General features: G+C 36.4%; 1 protein-coding gene and 1 long non-coding RNA gene across 9 annotated transcripts in view; one reads left to right on the top strand and one right to left on the bottom strand.

Moving 5' to 3' along the window:
- Positions 1-13,140, bottom strand: part of Ptpn4 (protein tyrosine phosphatase, non-receptor type 4) — a 221,200-nt gene that overhangs the window by 112,537 nt on the left and 95,523 nt on the right. For 6 of the 8 annotated variants that reach the window (XM_004626351.1, XM_023709700.1, XM_023709703.1 and 3 more), the window contains one exon: positions 10,154-10,261. The exons of the other annotated variants lie outside the window; for them this stretch is intronic. In XM_004626351.1, the coding sequence (XP_004626408.1) occupies positions 10,154-10,261 (108 nt within the window). The remainder of the gene's footprint in view (positions 1-10,153; positions 10,262-13,140) is intronic. 8 annotated transcript variants of the gene reach the window in all.
- LOC111815304 overlaps positions 4,905-13,140 on the top strand; it is a 17,805-nt gene continuing 9,569 nt past the window's right edge. Inside the window, exons 1-2 of the long non-coding RNA XR_002820013.1 lie at positions 4,905-5,036; positions 12,174-12,178. This is a non-coding gene — a long non-coding RNA (uncharacterized LOC111815304). The remainder of the gene's footprint in view (positions 5,037-12,173; positions 12,179-13,140) is intronic.

Here is a 13,140-nt window from a genome sequence, read left to right on the forward strand (position 1 = left end):
TTATATCCTTCTTTTTTGTTCAGTTTTGTCAGAGATGGGTATTCCATTGTCATTTAAGATATTGTAGGTATGTGAATTCAGCAAAATAATCCAATACAATCTGGCAGTCCATAATAGCAGTGGCTTTTATAAGTATACCTTGTTCCAAATATTCCCAGCAGTGTCAGTAAATGCCTTCCCTGCTCACTGCTTAATATAGAACACCTCTAAAACCACTCTATTATTCAATAGCACTGTGATCTTAGGCAATTTACTTCATTTCTCAGTATCACAATTGTCTCATCTACAAAATGAGGCTAATACTTGATCCATAGCATTAATTGGCTTAAATTGAACAATAAAATTAAAATACACAGTGCACTGTAAGTCATTAAAATTAGCATGTGCAAAGTGTGCCATCTTGCTACAAAAACATTTATGTTTGCTTTTTCAAATAGGATGCTTATTTAACTTTAAAGAAACTATACACAGGATTTTAAGATAATTATGTAAAAACTTCAAAGCAATCCATGAAACAATAAAAGATACACAGGTAAAAATAAATAAAAATTCTGAGTTAGGGAACCAGAAGCATGACAGCTTCTTCCAATAGATGACAAGCAGCCTTTCCTATTTACTGGCTGAAGGAAGCTGTTTGTCCACTAAATTTTACAGTACTTCATACTACAGAAACGTAAGTCAACTTTGGTATGTCCTTTGATACATATATCAAAGTGAATGTCACACATGCATGATTACTTACATAGAGTATTCTAAGGAATCTGTGAAAAAATCCCAGAAATTATAGCAGAAAATTCCTCCCAGTCAGTATACCTCAGTTTGTTAGTTGCCAAGGTAATAGTTCCAGTTCCTGTTACTTTTGTTTCTTAGAAACAGCTGGTTACTGTGATGCATAGTTCAAGAATCAAAGACAGCCTAGTAAGTCTGCCTTTGTACTCACTTTTTCAACCCCATAGAAACCTTCCTTCCTGATCCTTTAGGGCCTCATATTTTGGGAATGAACCTGATCAGAGCCCATCAATACAAAATAAAGGTGTTTCCACATCCTGGGTGTCCTTTCAGTGTTTTTTCTTGCTGTTGCAAAGCAGGTTTTTTTTAGCAAAGTTCCAATACACTAAGTAAGATTATAAGCAACTGTGTCTCTTGGGGTTTATCTAAGGAGTACAACATAGATTTACCATTTTCATATGTAATCATCTGTGTAGAAATCCTACATTATTTTAAAGTGCTACTGAATAAATGAGTTAATTCAATTCCATTACGAACTCTATCTTAACCAAATCAACAAGTTCTACTGACTTTATTTTCGTTCATTTCTCTTCATGCCCTCCAATCATTAATTTTCCTAGTAACTTCATTATTCCACCATCCTCCAACCATCTATTAGTCACCAGCTATGCTATAATCAAAGTGATGATCCATCTAACAAGTACAAGTATCATGCTATTACACAAATTCATAGGTAAATATATTAACAGAATGAAAGGTACTTCATGATCTCATATACTACTCAAAACTTATCTTTTACCACTCTTCTATTACTGTAAATACTTCCCAAATTAACTTTTTTTCAAATTCTTAAAATACAGCATTTCTGTCACTTCACATTAAATGGCTGTACTATTGCTGCGTCTTTCTGAAACATTTCTCTGTATATCAGCTATCATCAGTCATTCCTTTCCAAAGTGGGAGAGGATTAAAACAGAAAAGAAGGGGGAAAGAAGGGAGGAAAGAGAAGAGAAAGAAGTACTTGGCAGGGTATCCAGGAGGTTTATGCAATAGGTAGTAAGAGCCTACGTTAAGGCACACTGTCATACTAGATACATGATACAAATATGAGAGAAATACTAACGTGAAATATAGTCAAGTATTTTAGCAATTACACTAAAATCATGGATTGGTAAATACTGGTCATCTTCTATATGACATTTCCTGTTAAGTACTAAAATGTGATAAAAATAAATTCAAGAACTCTGTCATATAAAAAAGAAATCTTCAAAGGATTCAAAGGATGAATCAAATCATTCCTAATAAATTAATTCATATTTTAGTAGTCTTGACAATTCATCAACTTATAGCAGTGATTTTCAAAATGTGTCTCTTTGGACCAGCAATATTAGCATATATAGGAACTCAACTGAAAGGCAAATACCTGAACTCCACAGTAGATCTTACTAATCAAAAACTCTAGGCAAAGGGTATTTACTCCAAGTAAAAAATGCACAAGAATAATAAATATACTCTCAAGGTTTTGATAAACAGCATGATGATTAAGGCCACTGTCAATGGTTTAGTTAAACTTAATTGTAAACTTGACAAGTTTAGGAGCTACCTAGGGGACTAGAAAAGCATACCTGTTGGGTGTGTCTGCATGGGTCATCTTTTGATAGTTTGTGCTGTGATTTTGGCATTTTACTGGTTTCTCTTGTTTCCTTATCTTTGAACCCTGTTGGGTTCTATACATAGTGCTTGGCTCCTCCTCCTTTGGCACTGTTACCCCAGCTCTGCTTCCTGGCCACCATGAATTAAGCTATTTATCTATATTATGGACTGAATCCTCTGAAACTACAATGAAACTGCCCTTCTCAAAGTTGTGTCAGTACCCTGTCCAGCACTGGGAAGGCTAAGCAATGCAGAAAATTTGTCACTGTTGTGATTGTATTTGACTATGTGGTTCAGAAATCTCTGGAAACGCTTTGCAGGAGTTTGTAAAGGTTTTAAGATGTGGGCTAGAGAAACATTAGAACGCTGTGAATAGGACTTATTGAACGTTAGGTGTCTAAGGATATCATAACGTTGATGGGAACAAAGATAATAAAGGCCAGACTCACAGACTTACTGATGGGAACAGATATTCCACTGGGAACAGGAAGGACTAGAGATCATGGATGTTACTCTGGAAAAAACAAAAACAAAAACAAAAAAACACCACCAAACCTCTAAATTCTCTAAACTTCATTCATATCTCAAGACTTTTTGGGAGGCTAAATTTAAGGATACTAGACTAACTGATCTGGTAGTGGAAATTTCAAAGCATTCCAAAGGCCAATAAATATATGAGAAAATGTTTAATAACATTTTTAAACAGAGAAATGTAAAATAAAACTACAATAAGATTCTATCTCTGCCCAGTCAGAATGGTTATTGATAGCTCAGTGGTCTAAGTGCCAGCTTGGCAAGTGCAAGGACTGGGTTCAAATGCCACTACCACATGCTGTACCAGCCACATGGTGTGCTGACCACTGAAACCAGGCATAGTGGCACATGCCTAGAATCCCAGCACTGGGGAGGCTGAGACAGAAGGATCACTACGAGTCCAAGGTGTGTAGCAAGACCCTGTACCAAATAAATAAATTTAAAAACAAGCAAACAAACAAAAAAACAACTCTCACTGGAAACCAGCCTACACCACAGGTCCCAGATCCCATGTCCAGCACCATGTGTGTGGAACCAGCCCATTCCTCCATGCTTTCTCCACCCTGCAAGGTGCCACTTGCAGGAATCTAGTCCTGCTAGTAGTTTGCTCCCCTGACACAAGGAAGAATGAGGATGAATGATAAAGACACAGAGTTTAGTTTAACATATGCCCTCTAGGACAGCGTATTCCAGCGTGGGGGTTCTTGCCTTTAGTAAAGCTTGGAGGAGCAGGCTGGTTCCCCATGGGTGTTATCTGGGGCAAGGACTCCAGCACTAAGGGCTGGAGGCCAGGCCGATCTCCAACAAATGCTGGCAAAGATGCAACTAAAAAGGAATCTACTTTCCAAGCTAGTATAATCACTACACAACGCAGTATGAAGGGTCCTCAAAAAATAAATAGGGCTGGAAAGATAGCTCAATGACTAAGTGCCTGCTTAGGCAAGAGCAGGGACTGGGGTTTGATCCCAGGCACCACATGCCCTGCCAGTCCCACCCCCAGGTCCACCAAGACAGTCAAAGTGGTGCACACCTGTAATCCCAGCACTAGAGAAACTGAAAACATGAGGATCACTATGAGTCCAAGCTGCGTAGTGAGATCCTGTACCAAATACATAAAAAATAAATAAACAAACATAGATACACCATTTGACCCAGCTGTACCACTCCTGGGTATATTTAAAAAAGAATTAAAGTTAGCATATTATAGTGATATTGCTAGAGGAAAAACAAAACTGCTCATTCCAGATGTTCCTATGTTGCACCTTTTCTTCTTCCCTTTCCCGTAACAGCTACACCCTGATATAATAAACAAACAGCTTCACCACATCCTGATATCTTACTCCACAGCCAGCTATGGCCACCTAGATGTGCAGAGTTCCAAACTGTCAGGTATGCATAACTGCTTTTGTTTTACTTCTGTTCCTTAGTTTGCTACCCTTTTCTCATCAAAGGTCCTATTACCCCTCCAAGCTCCTGGCTCAGACTGTGGAGTACATAGCACTTCTGGGCCTACAAGTATAATAATGCTTTCTTCTACTTCTGTGAATTCTGTTTTGTTTCTTTTCTTTTTTTTTTTAAATGCATTTGGTACAGGGTCTTACTACGCAGCTCAGATTCCTAGTGATCCTCGGGTTTTCAGTCTTTTCAGCACTGGGATTACAGGTATGTACCACTCTGCCCAGGCTCAGTGAGTCTGGGGATGGGGCTCGTGTGACATGTGGTACCAGGTCATTTGGTTTTTTCACCTCTGGTATACTAAAAGAGAGAGAGAGAGAGAGAGAGAGAGAGAGAGAGAGAGAGAGAGAGAGAGAGGAGTCCAATGCAAAAAAGGCAAGCTATCCAAACAGCTTAAATGTCCATCAAAAAAGAAAATGTGATACACACATACACACACACACACACACACACACTCTGAAGCATGTAAAAACATAGATTTGAGACAAAAGCCTGATGTTCCAAGAGAGCAGGGAACAATAGACAGTCTGAGGAGAGTTGCTGTCTGTTTGCAAATTCCCAGAAAGCTGGGATTCAAGGCTGCAGATAACAGCTTCTCCTACAGGCGCCTTGTCCTTTGATCCCTTACTTGGGATGCTATCAGCTTGCATTTGTGTGAACCTAGTGTTACGCAAATGGTGGAAGTCAACAGAGATAGTAGTTTGTATTCACTTAAGTAATTATGCACATTCCTTGGTCTGCCTTTACCCCTCAATAAATGTGAGATGCTTCTGAGGCTCTGAGCTCACTTGGAGAAAGACTAATCTCAGTGAGACCTCTGAAGCTATATTTATCAGGTTTTCTCCTTGTTTCTTTCAGCACCGACCCGTAACATACAACAGAAGTATTATTCAGTTGTAAAGAATGAAACTGTATAATCTGTAAGAAAATGAATGGATTTAAGAGACCAGCATGTTAAGTGAAATAAGCCAAGTTCACAAAGTTAGATGTCATACATTTTTCTTCTTTATATTCTCTTACCTACTTTTGCATTGCAAGGACATATCTGACACCTACAACTTAAGGAGGAGAAAATCATTTTGGACCTTGGTTTTAGTTTATCATCTGCTGGCTCCGCGACAGAACTGGCATGGTAGAAAGGCATAGTAGCAAATGGCTGCTTAATACATGGCAACCAGGAGGCAGAGTGAAGAAGAAGGAGCTGGGGACAAGAATATACCCTTCTGAATAGCACCCTATATGTCACTGACTTATCTTCAAGTTCCATCTCCTATAGTATACTTAGCCACTTAACTTATCAATGGATGAATCCACTGATAAGTATGGTGCCCCACGATCCAATTATCTTCCAAACACATCTGATTTTCGGGGGACAGTTTAGATCTAAACCATATCAAGTAAGTAGAGTGAGTGAGTGAGTGAGTGAGTGAATGAATGAATGAATGAATGAATGAATGTGAGGAAAACACAAGGCAGTATTTGGTGATAAGAAAGAAAATGTGATTAGAAAAGAACAAAGGGAGAGGAATATGTTAAATGTATATAGTAATTTATTAAAATAAACCCACAGAATGGTGATTTACCAAAATGAACCTTACCATTCTACATTACTAACATGTACTTAAAAGAGACAAAGATGAACGGGGTGGGGGGGGAGGAAGGAATAAAGAAGGAAAGGAGGGAGAAAGGGTGGGCAGAAGGACAGAAGCACGGATGGCTGACTGATCAAACGAACTTTGAATTGGGACAAGATGATGCCTTGAGGGCATCTCAGAAATCAGCAAACCCATCTAAAAAAGATTAAATCTTTCATTTGAAAAGGAAGTCCCTAGACACCTGCTAAGAGGGGTTGCCTAAGGAACTGGTTCCCTGGAATTCATTTCACCATGGTTTAGCTATTCTGAGGCCACTGCAGCCAGGGTTCAAGGAATCTTGCTTACTGACTGAGTTGCTGGCAGAACTTGATATAGTCCAGGAATGCTGGTTGTTTAGGGATGCAGAAAGCAAGAGCTGTTGGGTCTTGCAAGCTTCTACTCAGATTTGAAAGGAAGGCTGGAGGCTAGGCAATGGATCCAAAATGTGGGTGTATGAAACTGTGGGAACAAAGCTGAAGGTGCACTGGAGATCTCAGTAAGTTAAGAGAACACTGAATGCCAAGAACACTGAAGGTCCAACAGTGAAAGCTGGAAAGAGTAGAGCCAGGCCAAGGCAGGACAGGTAACTGGCAAATGACAAGGCTATAGCACTGTTTCACCTAAACCCTCTAGAACTCACACCTCATCATCATGGGTTCTGGATGCTAGTTTGCTTTTTGGTCTCAGAGAAGACATTTGGACTTCTGAGCAAAACTACAATTGCTAAGCCTAAGAGAAGGGATTACTGCAACTTGTGTACAAGATAGTTACATCATTAAAGGTGCAATGTTGAGCTGGTTACCACTTTATTTGGAGGTATGGCTTCAGGAGATTGGTTGTAGTGTCACGGTAAAAAAGGGTGGAATGCAATGGTTTATTTTATTTTCAGTTTGTTTGGTTTGGGAAGTGCCTAGGGGATTAGAACAACAAGTGTCTGGATGAGTAATAGAGATGTGGTCTTGGGATACATCTCTTATTTCTGACACTTTCCCTTGCTCTGCTTTTTGGAAGCCATGAATTGAGCAGCTTTGCTCTATCATGCTTTTCTACAATGATATTCAGCCAATGCCTTTAACTGACTGTGAAACTAAGGAATTACATACAATAATCATAATCACCTCATTCAATTTCTTCACTCAACATAGATTTACTAAAAATTACTATTATAACATTATGCTAAAAATCTACGCTTGTGGCAAATAACTTTTAAAGTATGAGAATTTTCTGTAAGTCAAAGCTTTTTCCCTAATTCTGTTTCATTAGAACTTATTAAGGAAGATTCTAAAGAAGATAGCCATGATTCTATATTTGGTACTTGTAAGGCAAAAAGAAAACCCTAAGACTAGGGAGATAGCTTGGCATTCTAAGTGCCTGCCTGGCAAGTGCAAGGACCTGGGTTTTATCCCCAGTAGTGCACGCCCTGTTTTGGCCCTGGAACCCCGAAAACCAGGCGTGGTGCTGCACTTCTGTAATCCCAGCACTGGGAAGACTGAGCCAGGAGGATCACTACAAGTCCAAGCTGTGTAGTGAAACCCAGTACCAAACAAACATTAAAAAATATATTACAAAGCCCTAAGTACCTTTCTAGTTTTTAAATTATGATTAAATTAATTATAATTAAACTAATTTCAATGTCTACGTGCAAATGGTAATATTAGTTCTGATCTAATATATAAGGCACATATACATGTATAATATATACATACGTAGTATATATAACATGGATAAGCTTTAAGATGAAAAAAAGTTGAACTAAAAACATGAAAATTATTTCATTGTTACCATATTCCTTCGATAACTACTGATAATTTTGTTGCATACTACCACTTTTCCTTAATATATTTAGATTTTTTTGAAGGGAGAAAATATAGTACATTTCTGCCACCATCTCTTGGAAAGGAACTAAGACAACATAGGCTTTAGACCCAGAGAAGTGGGAGTTCAAATGAGAAATGTAACATATTGTAGAGATATGATACAGAAGCCTGCTGTCTCAAGGAAGCAAAGACCAAGAAACAGAACCTAAAAAGACAAGTTGTCTCTTGTAAATTCCAGCAAGCTGGGATACAAAGTCACAGATAACAGCATTTCCTGGAGGCACCCTGTCTTTTCTTTGATCCTTACCCTGGGATGTTACCTGCTAGTGTTGTGTGAACTTAAAAGAGTTTGGTGAATGCTGGAAGCAATATAGATAGTAGTTCCTTTACCAAATTAGTTATGCACATTCCTTAGCCTGTTTTTAGCCCTCAATAAAGGTGAGAAGTTTCTTGGTGGCTCAAGACTCACTTAGGGCGGGACTAAGCTGAGTCGTCTGGCTATATTAATCCAGTCTTCTCCTCATTTCTCCAACTGATTTCATACAACTATAGCTCATTAAACAAATTAGTTCACTTGTGAAGTGGTAACTCTTTGAAAACTCACAAATTTTCAAAAGAAAATTTTGATCATGAATGTGCAGACTAAATGAGTTATTATATATAAAACATTTAATTAGTAAGTGTTCAGTAGATGTTTCATACTACTCCTTCCTTAAACCTTTCCCTTTTAAAGTTTGGCATCCCTTTCTTGCACTCATCCTTCAAAACCTTCATATGATTTCATACTGACAACTAGAAATCATACATTACCGGTAAGAATTATTCTCTAAGGCTCTTCTTTGGACACACTTCTTTAAGTATTGAAATTACAGTCCAATGAAAAAACTATCACAGGGAGTTTGGAGATTCCATTCCTCATTTCATTAATGACAGATATTTCTTTGGAATTTTCCCATGAAAAATAAAAGTGTTAAATTATATAATCTCTAAAGCCTTGCTTGGCTCTTTCAAATTTTCTAATACAATTATTTTGGATCATAAACAATTAGACACTTAGACCAAGAGATGTAGCCCATTTGAGAAAAGAGATCTGGTGAGCTATCTTGCCAGCCCTTGGTTTGTTTTTATTCACATCTATTTCTCCTCTGTTGGCTTGTAATACAAATTACTAAAAGATCCCAAGAAAGTAAGTGGTAGTATTTAACATCTTGTATTTTTATTTCCTACTAAAACTCATTCAGAAAACTAGGATCTTAACAATGAGAGAAAAGCAACAAACACAAAATAAACCCATTTGTTTCATAAATGTTATAAAACACAATCCAGAGAATTATTCCATTAGCTTCCCTGTTTTTCTAAACTCTACAGAATATTTCTTTCAAAATGGACTCCCTTGAGTATCTTTTTTTTTTTTTTTTTACAAAAGCGCCTCATGATATGACCACACAAACTTACAAAGAATTTAACCAGATTTGTAAGTACACCTTTCAAAACAAACACCAGGTTCATGATAAGGTTTTGCATTGCATAACATTGAATTGTCTAGGTAAACATCTTTATTATCATTTATAATTTGCTGTTTCTAATAAAAAAAAAAAAAAAGACTGCAACTACTGCATAGTAAGTAAAAATCCAAGGAATTTAATGCCCAAGATTTGTACAGCTCTTGAAAGGGAATTTTAATGTGCATGTTTTTTGCAAGGGTCTATTTTGAATATCACTACATAGAAAATCTACACTAAGACTTTGGTTAGAAATAGTTCTCCATGAATGCAGCAAAAAGCTAATTTTACTTTAGTGTAGATTACCTTATGTGTCTCAAAATATTTTAACCCTTTTTTTTTTTTAAAAAAAAAGATACATTCTCACTTGGTAACCTAGGGTAACCTTGAACTCTCAGAGACCCTTCTGACTCAGCCTCCCTAGTGCTGGGATTATAGGCATGCACTACTGGCCAAAACATTTTAATCTTTTTTTTGGTACTGGGGATCAAATTCAGGACCTCGTTCTTGCCAGACAGGAGCTTATGCCACTGAGCTATCTCCCTGACCCCATAATATTTTAAACTTAATAACCCAATTTTCTCTTTTTAATTCAAGTGAGATGAATTACACTTACAGTTTTCTGAAATAAATAAATGGAAACTGGCACAAGATTATAGACTGACTTATAATTATAAAAATCTTACAGGCACTAACCTCTAATAGATTAAACCATCAAGAAAAGGAGAAGACAAAAGAATAATGAGTATTCAAATAAAAACTTGAAACTCATTAGCAAAAATTACATCATAAAGAAAAGCTAAAATTAAAGGGAAGAGTTTAAACTTACTGGATTATCTGTGGAATCATCAGCCAACTGCAAACCAAAATAGTCTCGCTCAGTTAAATCAAGATGCTTGAAGACTATATCCAACAGAACTTGCCCCTGATCATGTTTCTAAAAGAAAAATAAAATAAATTTTAATAAGCTTATATATGTTATGCTTTTTAACATACTCAATTTTCTTTCTTCTTTTAAAATGGTATCTGCACTTACAGCTGTGACTCAAGAGTAAAGACTTCACATATAACATACCACTTTCAAACGAACTGGTCAAAGATATGTAAAATATGAAGATATAAAGAAATCTTTGAAAGTGTCTCCTGCCTTTAGCCTACTATCATGGTATTTTTGTTATTTCATATCTATTGCCATATTGCCTCATATATTTATGCACATTACTTTTTTGCATTTTGTTCTTACATTTAAATTATGACTGTCAAATGACAAATATAATTCTGTGTAAAATAATGCCCAGAAAATGGAAAAAATGTTAAAATTATTTGTAACAAATTTGGGAAAAGACTTATTGTCATTACAAAAGGACTTAAAGATCTTTAGAAAAAATCTCACTTTAATCTTATACCAATCTGTCATGAAAAATTATTAATTATCCCCTTGTTTTAGTAAAAACTCCACATTCCACAGCTACTAAATTATGGTACAAAAGACATTATATTATTCCTTAAAAAAATAAAGCTTTAGGGGCCGGGGAGATGGCTCAGTGGAATAAGTGCTTCCCTGGCAAGCGCAAGGGCCTGAGTTCAATCCCCGATTCTACAAAAAACATACATACATACATACATACATACATACATACATACATACAACTAAGCATAAAAACACAGAAAAATGATCAACGTATTCAGAATAAAACTGAAAAATTACAATAACATCATGCATAAGTTACAATGCAAAAAATAAAGTTCAATGAATAAAGATACTTAATTCTGTTAATATCTTATCTTAATTCTGACTTATCTTTTGAGAAAAAAAATTGGAAATATTAAACAAAAGCAATAATATCAACTACTGATATGCTAATGCTAACCTAAATAGCAAAATAAAATCCAATTTTGGGGAAAATAGTTATACACACACCAGTATGCTCACTGCACAATTATTTATATAAGGAAAATATTAGGAAAGCATAGTAAACGGTCATTTTACCACTAAATTCTCCTCTTAATTAGCGATGGTGGTTTGGAAGTTCCCAGTTAAAAATAATCTCAGAGCCAAAACATTAAGGATGTAGTTTTTTCAAATAATACTAAGTGCAGAGATTCAACAGATTCCAAAGTTATATGATTTACCAAATGAGAGATACAATCAAGGACCAGTTTTCTTTCCACTTCCTTTACCTAGAATCCAGCATTGGTTGTATTTAAAGCTTTCAGCATGCCTATTATACAATTTCAAGGTTCATTCCTATACAGGACAATGTTTAAGAGTTACCTTTCACCTTCTTTTTGTTTCTTTTTGTCTGGAACCAGGTCAAATAAGACTTGCCAAATCAGTGGCAAGAACTATGTGCTTCAAACACTGTATCTCAATGTTCACACACACTCAGTTACCTGCAAATATTTTTTATGTTGACATAACCTTCCTCCTCACCTCTTCCCATTCTGTTTAAATTGGTCTGAGGAAGAGGTCAAACATTAGTCTGTTCTAAATGGTACTAAGAAGAATCTAACATGTTCTCCTAGTCAAGACATAGTAGGTTGTAGATTCCATTCAACTGGAAGTATAGCAAGTTCAGTTGATTGTTACATCTGGACATACTAAAGCAGATTTTTAAAAATATTTTTTTAAACTCCAAAACATGGAAACAAGGCAGCAAAACTAGTGCAGATTATATGCGGCTTTGAACAATGAAATGTAGATGTTAAGAATAAAGACAGATTAAGAGACTACCATAGCCTGTATACCATTCAGGGGGCCCTGGGTTCAACCTCCAGTATTGCCCCCCCCCCCCCAACTAAAATGACAGAGAGTACTGTAGTAAGAAGTATAATGAAGGGCTAAATAGGACTGGTACTGATAATGAAGACAAATAGGCCCATCCCCCTCCCACCCCCAAAAGGCAACATTGGCAAAAAAAAGTAGGATGAGACTTGAAACATGATGTGTCCATGTGTCTAGGCTAGTCAAATATGTAGTTGGTGGTACCATTCGCTGATATAAGCAACAATATACAAAATACAGCAGTCTACGAGAACTGAATTTTCTCAAGAACAGCATTTTAAGAGTCTATGATTCAGCTAAAGGAGGAATGGTAGGTAACAGACGAGAAAAATTCAACTGAAAAAAAAATCATATAAAGATAAGGCTCAAACTGGACATGTCTCTTCTAGCATCCAACCTGTTTGCCAGTAAAGACATCATTTAGCACTTCCCTGAACATCTGGGGACACCTGCAAACTTACACAAGATGCCTCAAGGACTTTGCCCACTGAGGTGTAACACAGTCAGAAAACATTTTTTTTAATTTTATAAGGTCAAGTTTAATTTATTTTTATTAGCATACATTTGCAGTACATACTATTTACATTTATCATGGGGAGTTCTACATATACATAAAACCTCTTAATTCTTACATCTTCTCTTCCCTTTCTGTCTCTCTCTGCTCTAACTCCTGATCCTTTCCCATTCTGGACACCCTTTCTGTTTTCTATCAATTATGAGTTCATCTCCTTCCCCTCTTCTCCCTCCATCATTTTAAAAAATTTTTTTAGTTTATTTTTTTCCATAATTTTATTGAGAAACAAATGGCAATGAGACAGTTTCAAACCAAATTGGTAGGACAGTTTCAATAATTAACACATTACATACATTCTTCCAAGTAGTTAATTGCTGTACAAGATGCGAACATGATATCCTATTTACAAACACTATTAGAACAAATCCCTCTATTCATTAAGAGAATGTAACTATAGTATATGGTTAGTATATGTAACTATACTAACCATTTTGAATACACAGATACAAAATGGATA

This window comes from Octodon degus, unplaced genomic scaffold (genome assembly GCF_000260255.1).
Source record: "Octodon degus isolate 3935 unplaced genomic scaffold, OctDeg1.0 scaffold00014, whole genome shotgun sequence".
NCBI classification, from domain to species: Eukaryota; Metazoa; Chordata; class Mammalia; order Rodentia; family Octodontidae; genus Octodon; species Octodon degus.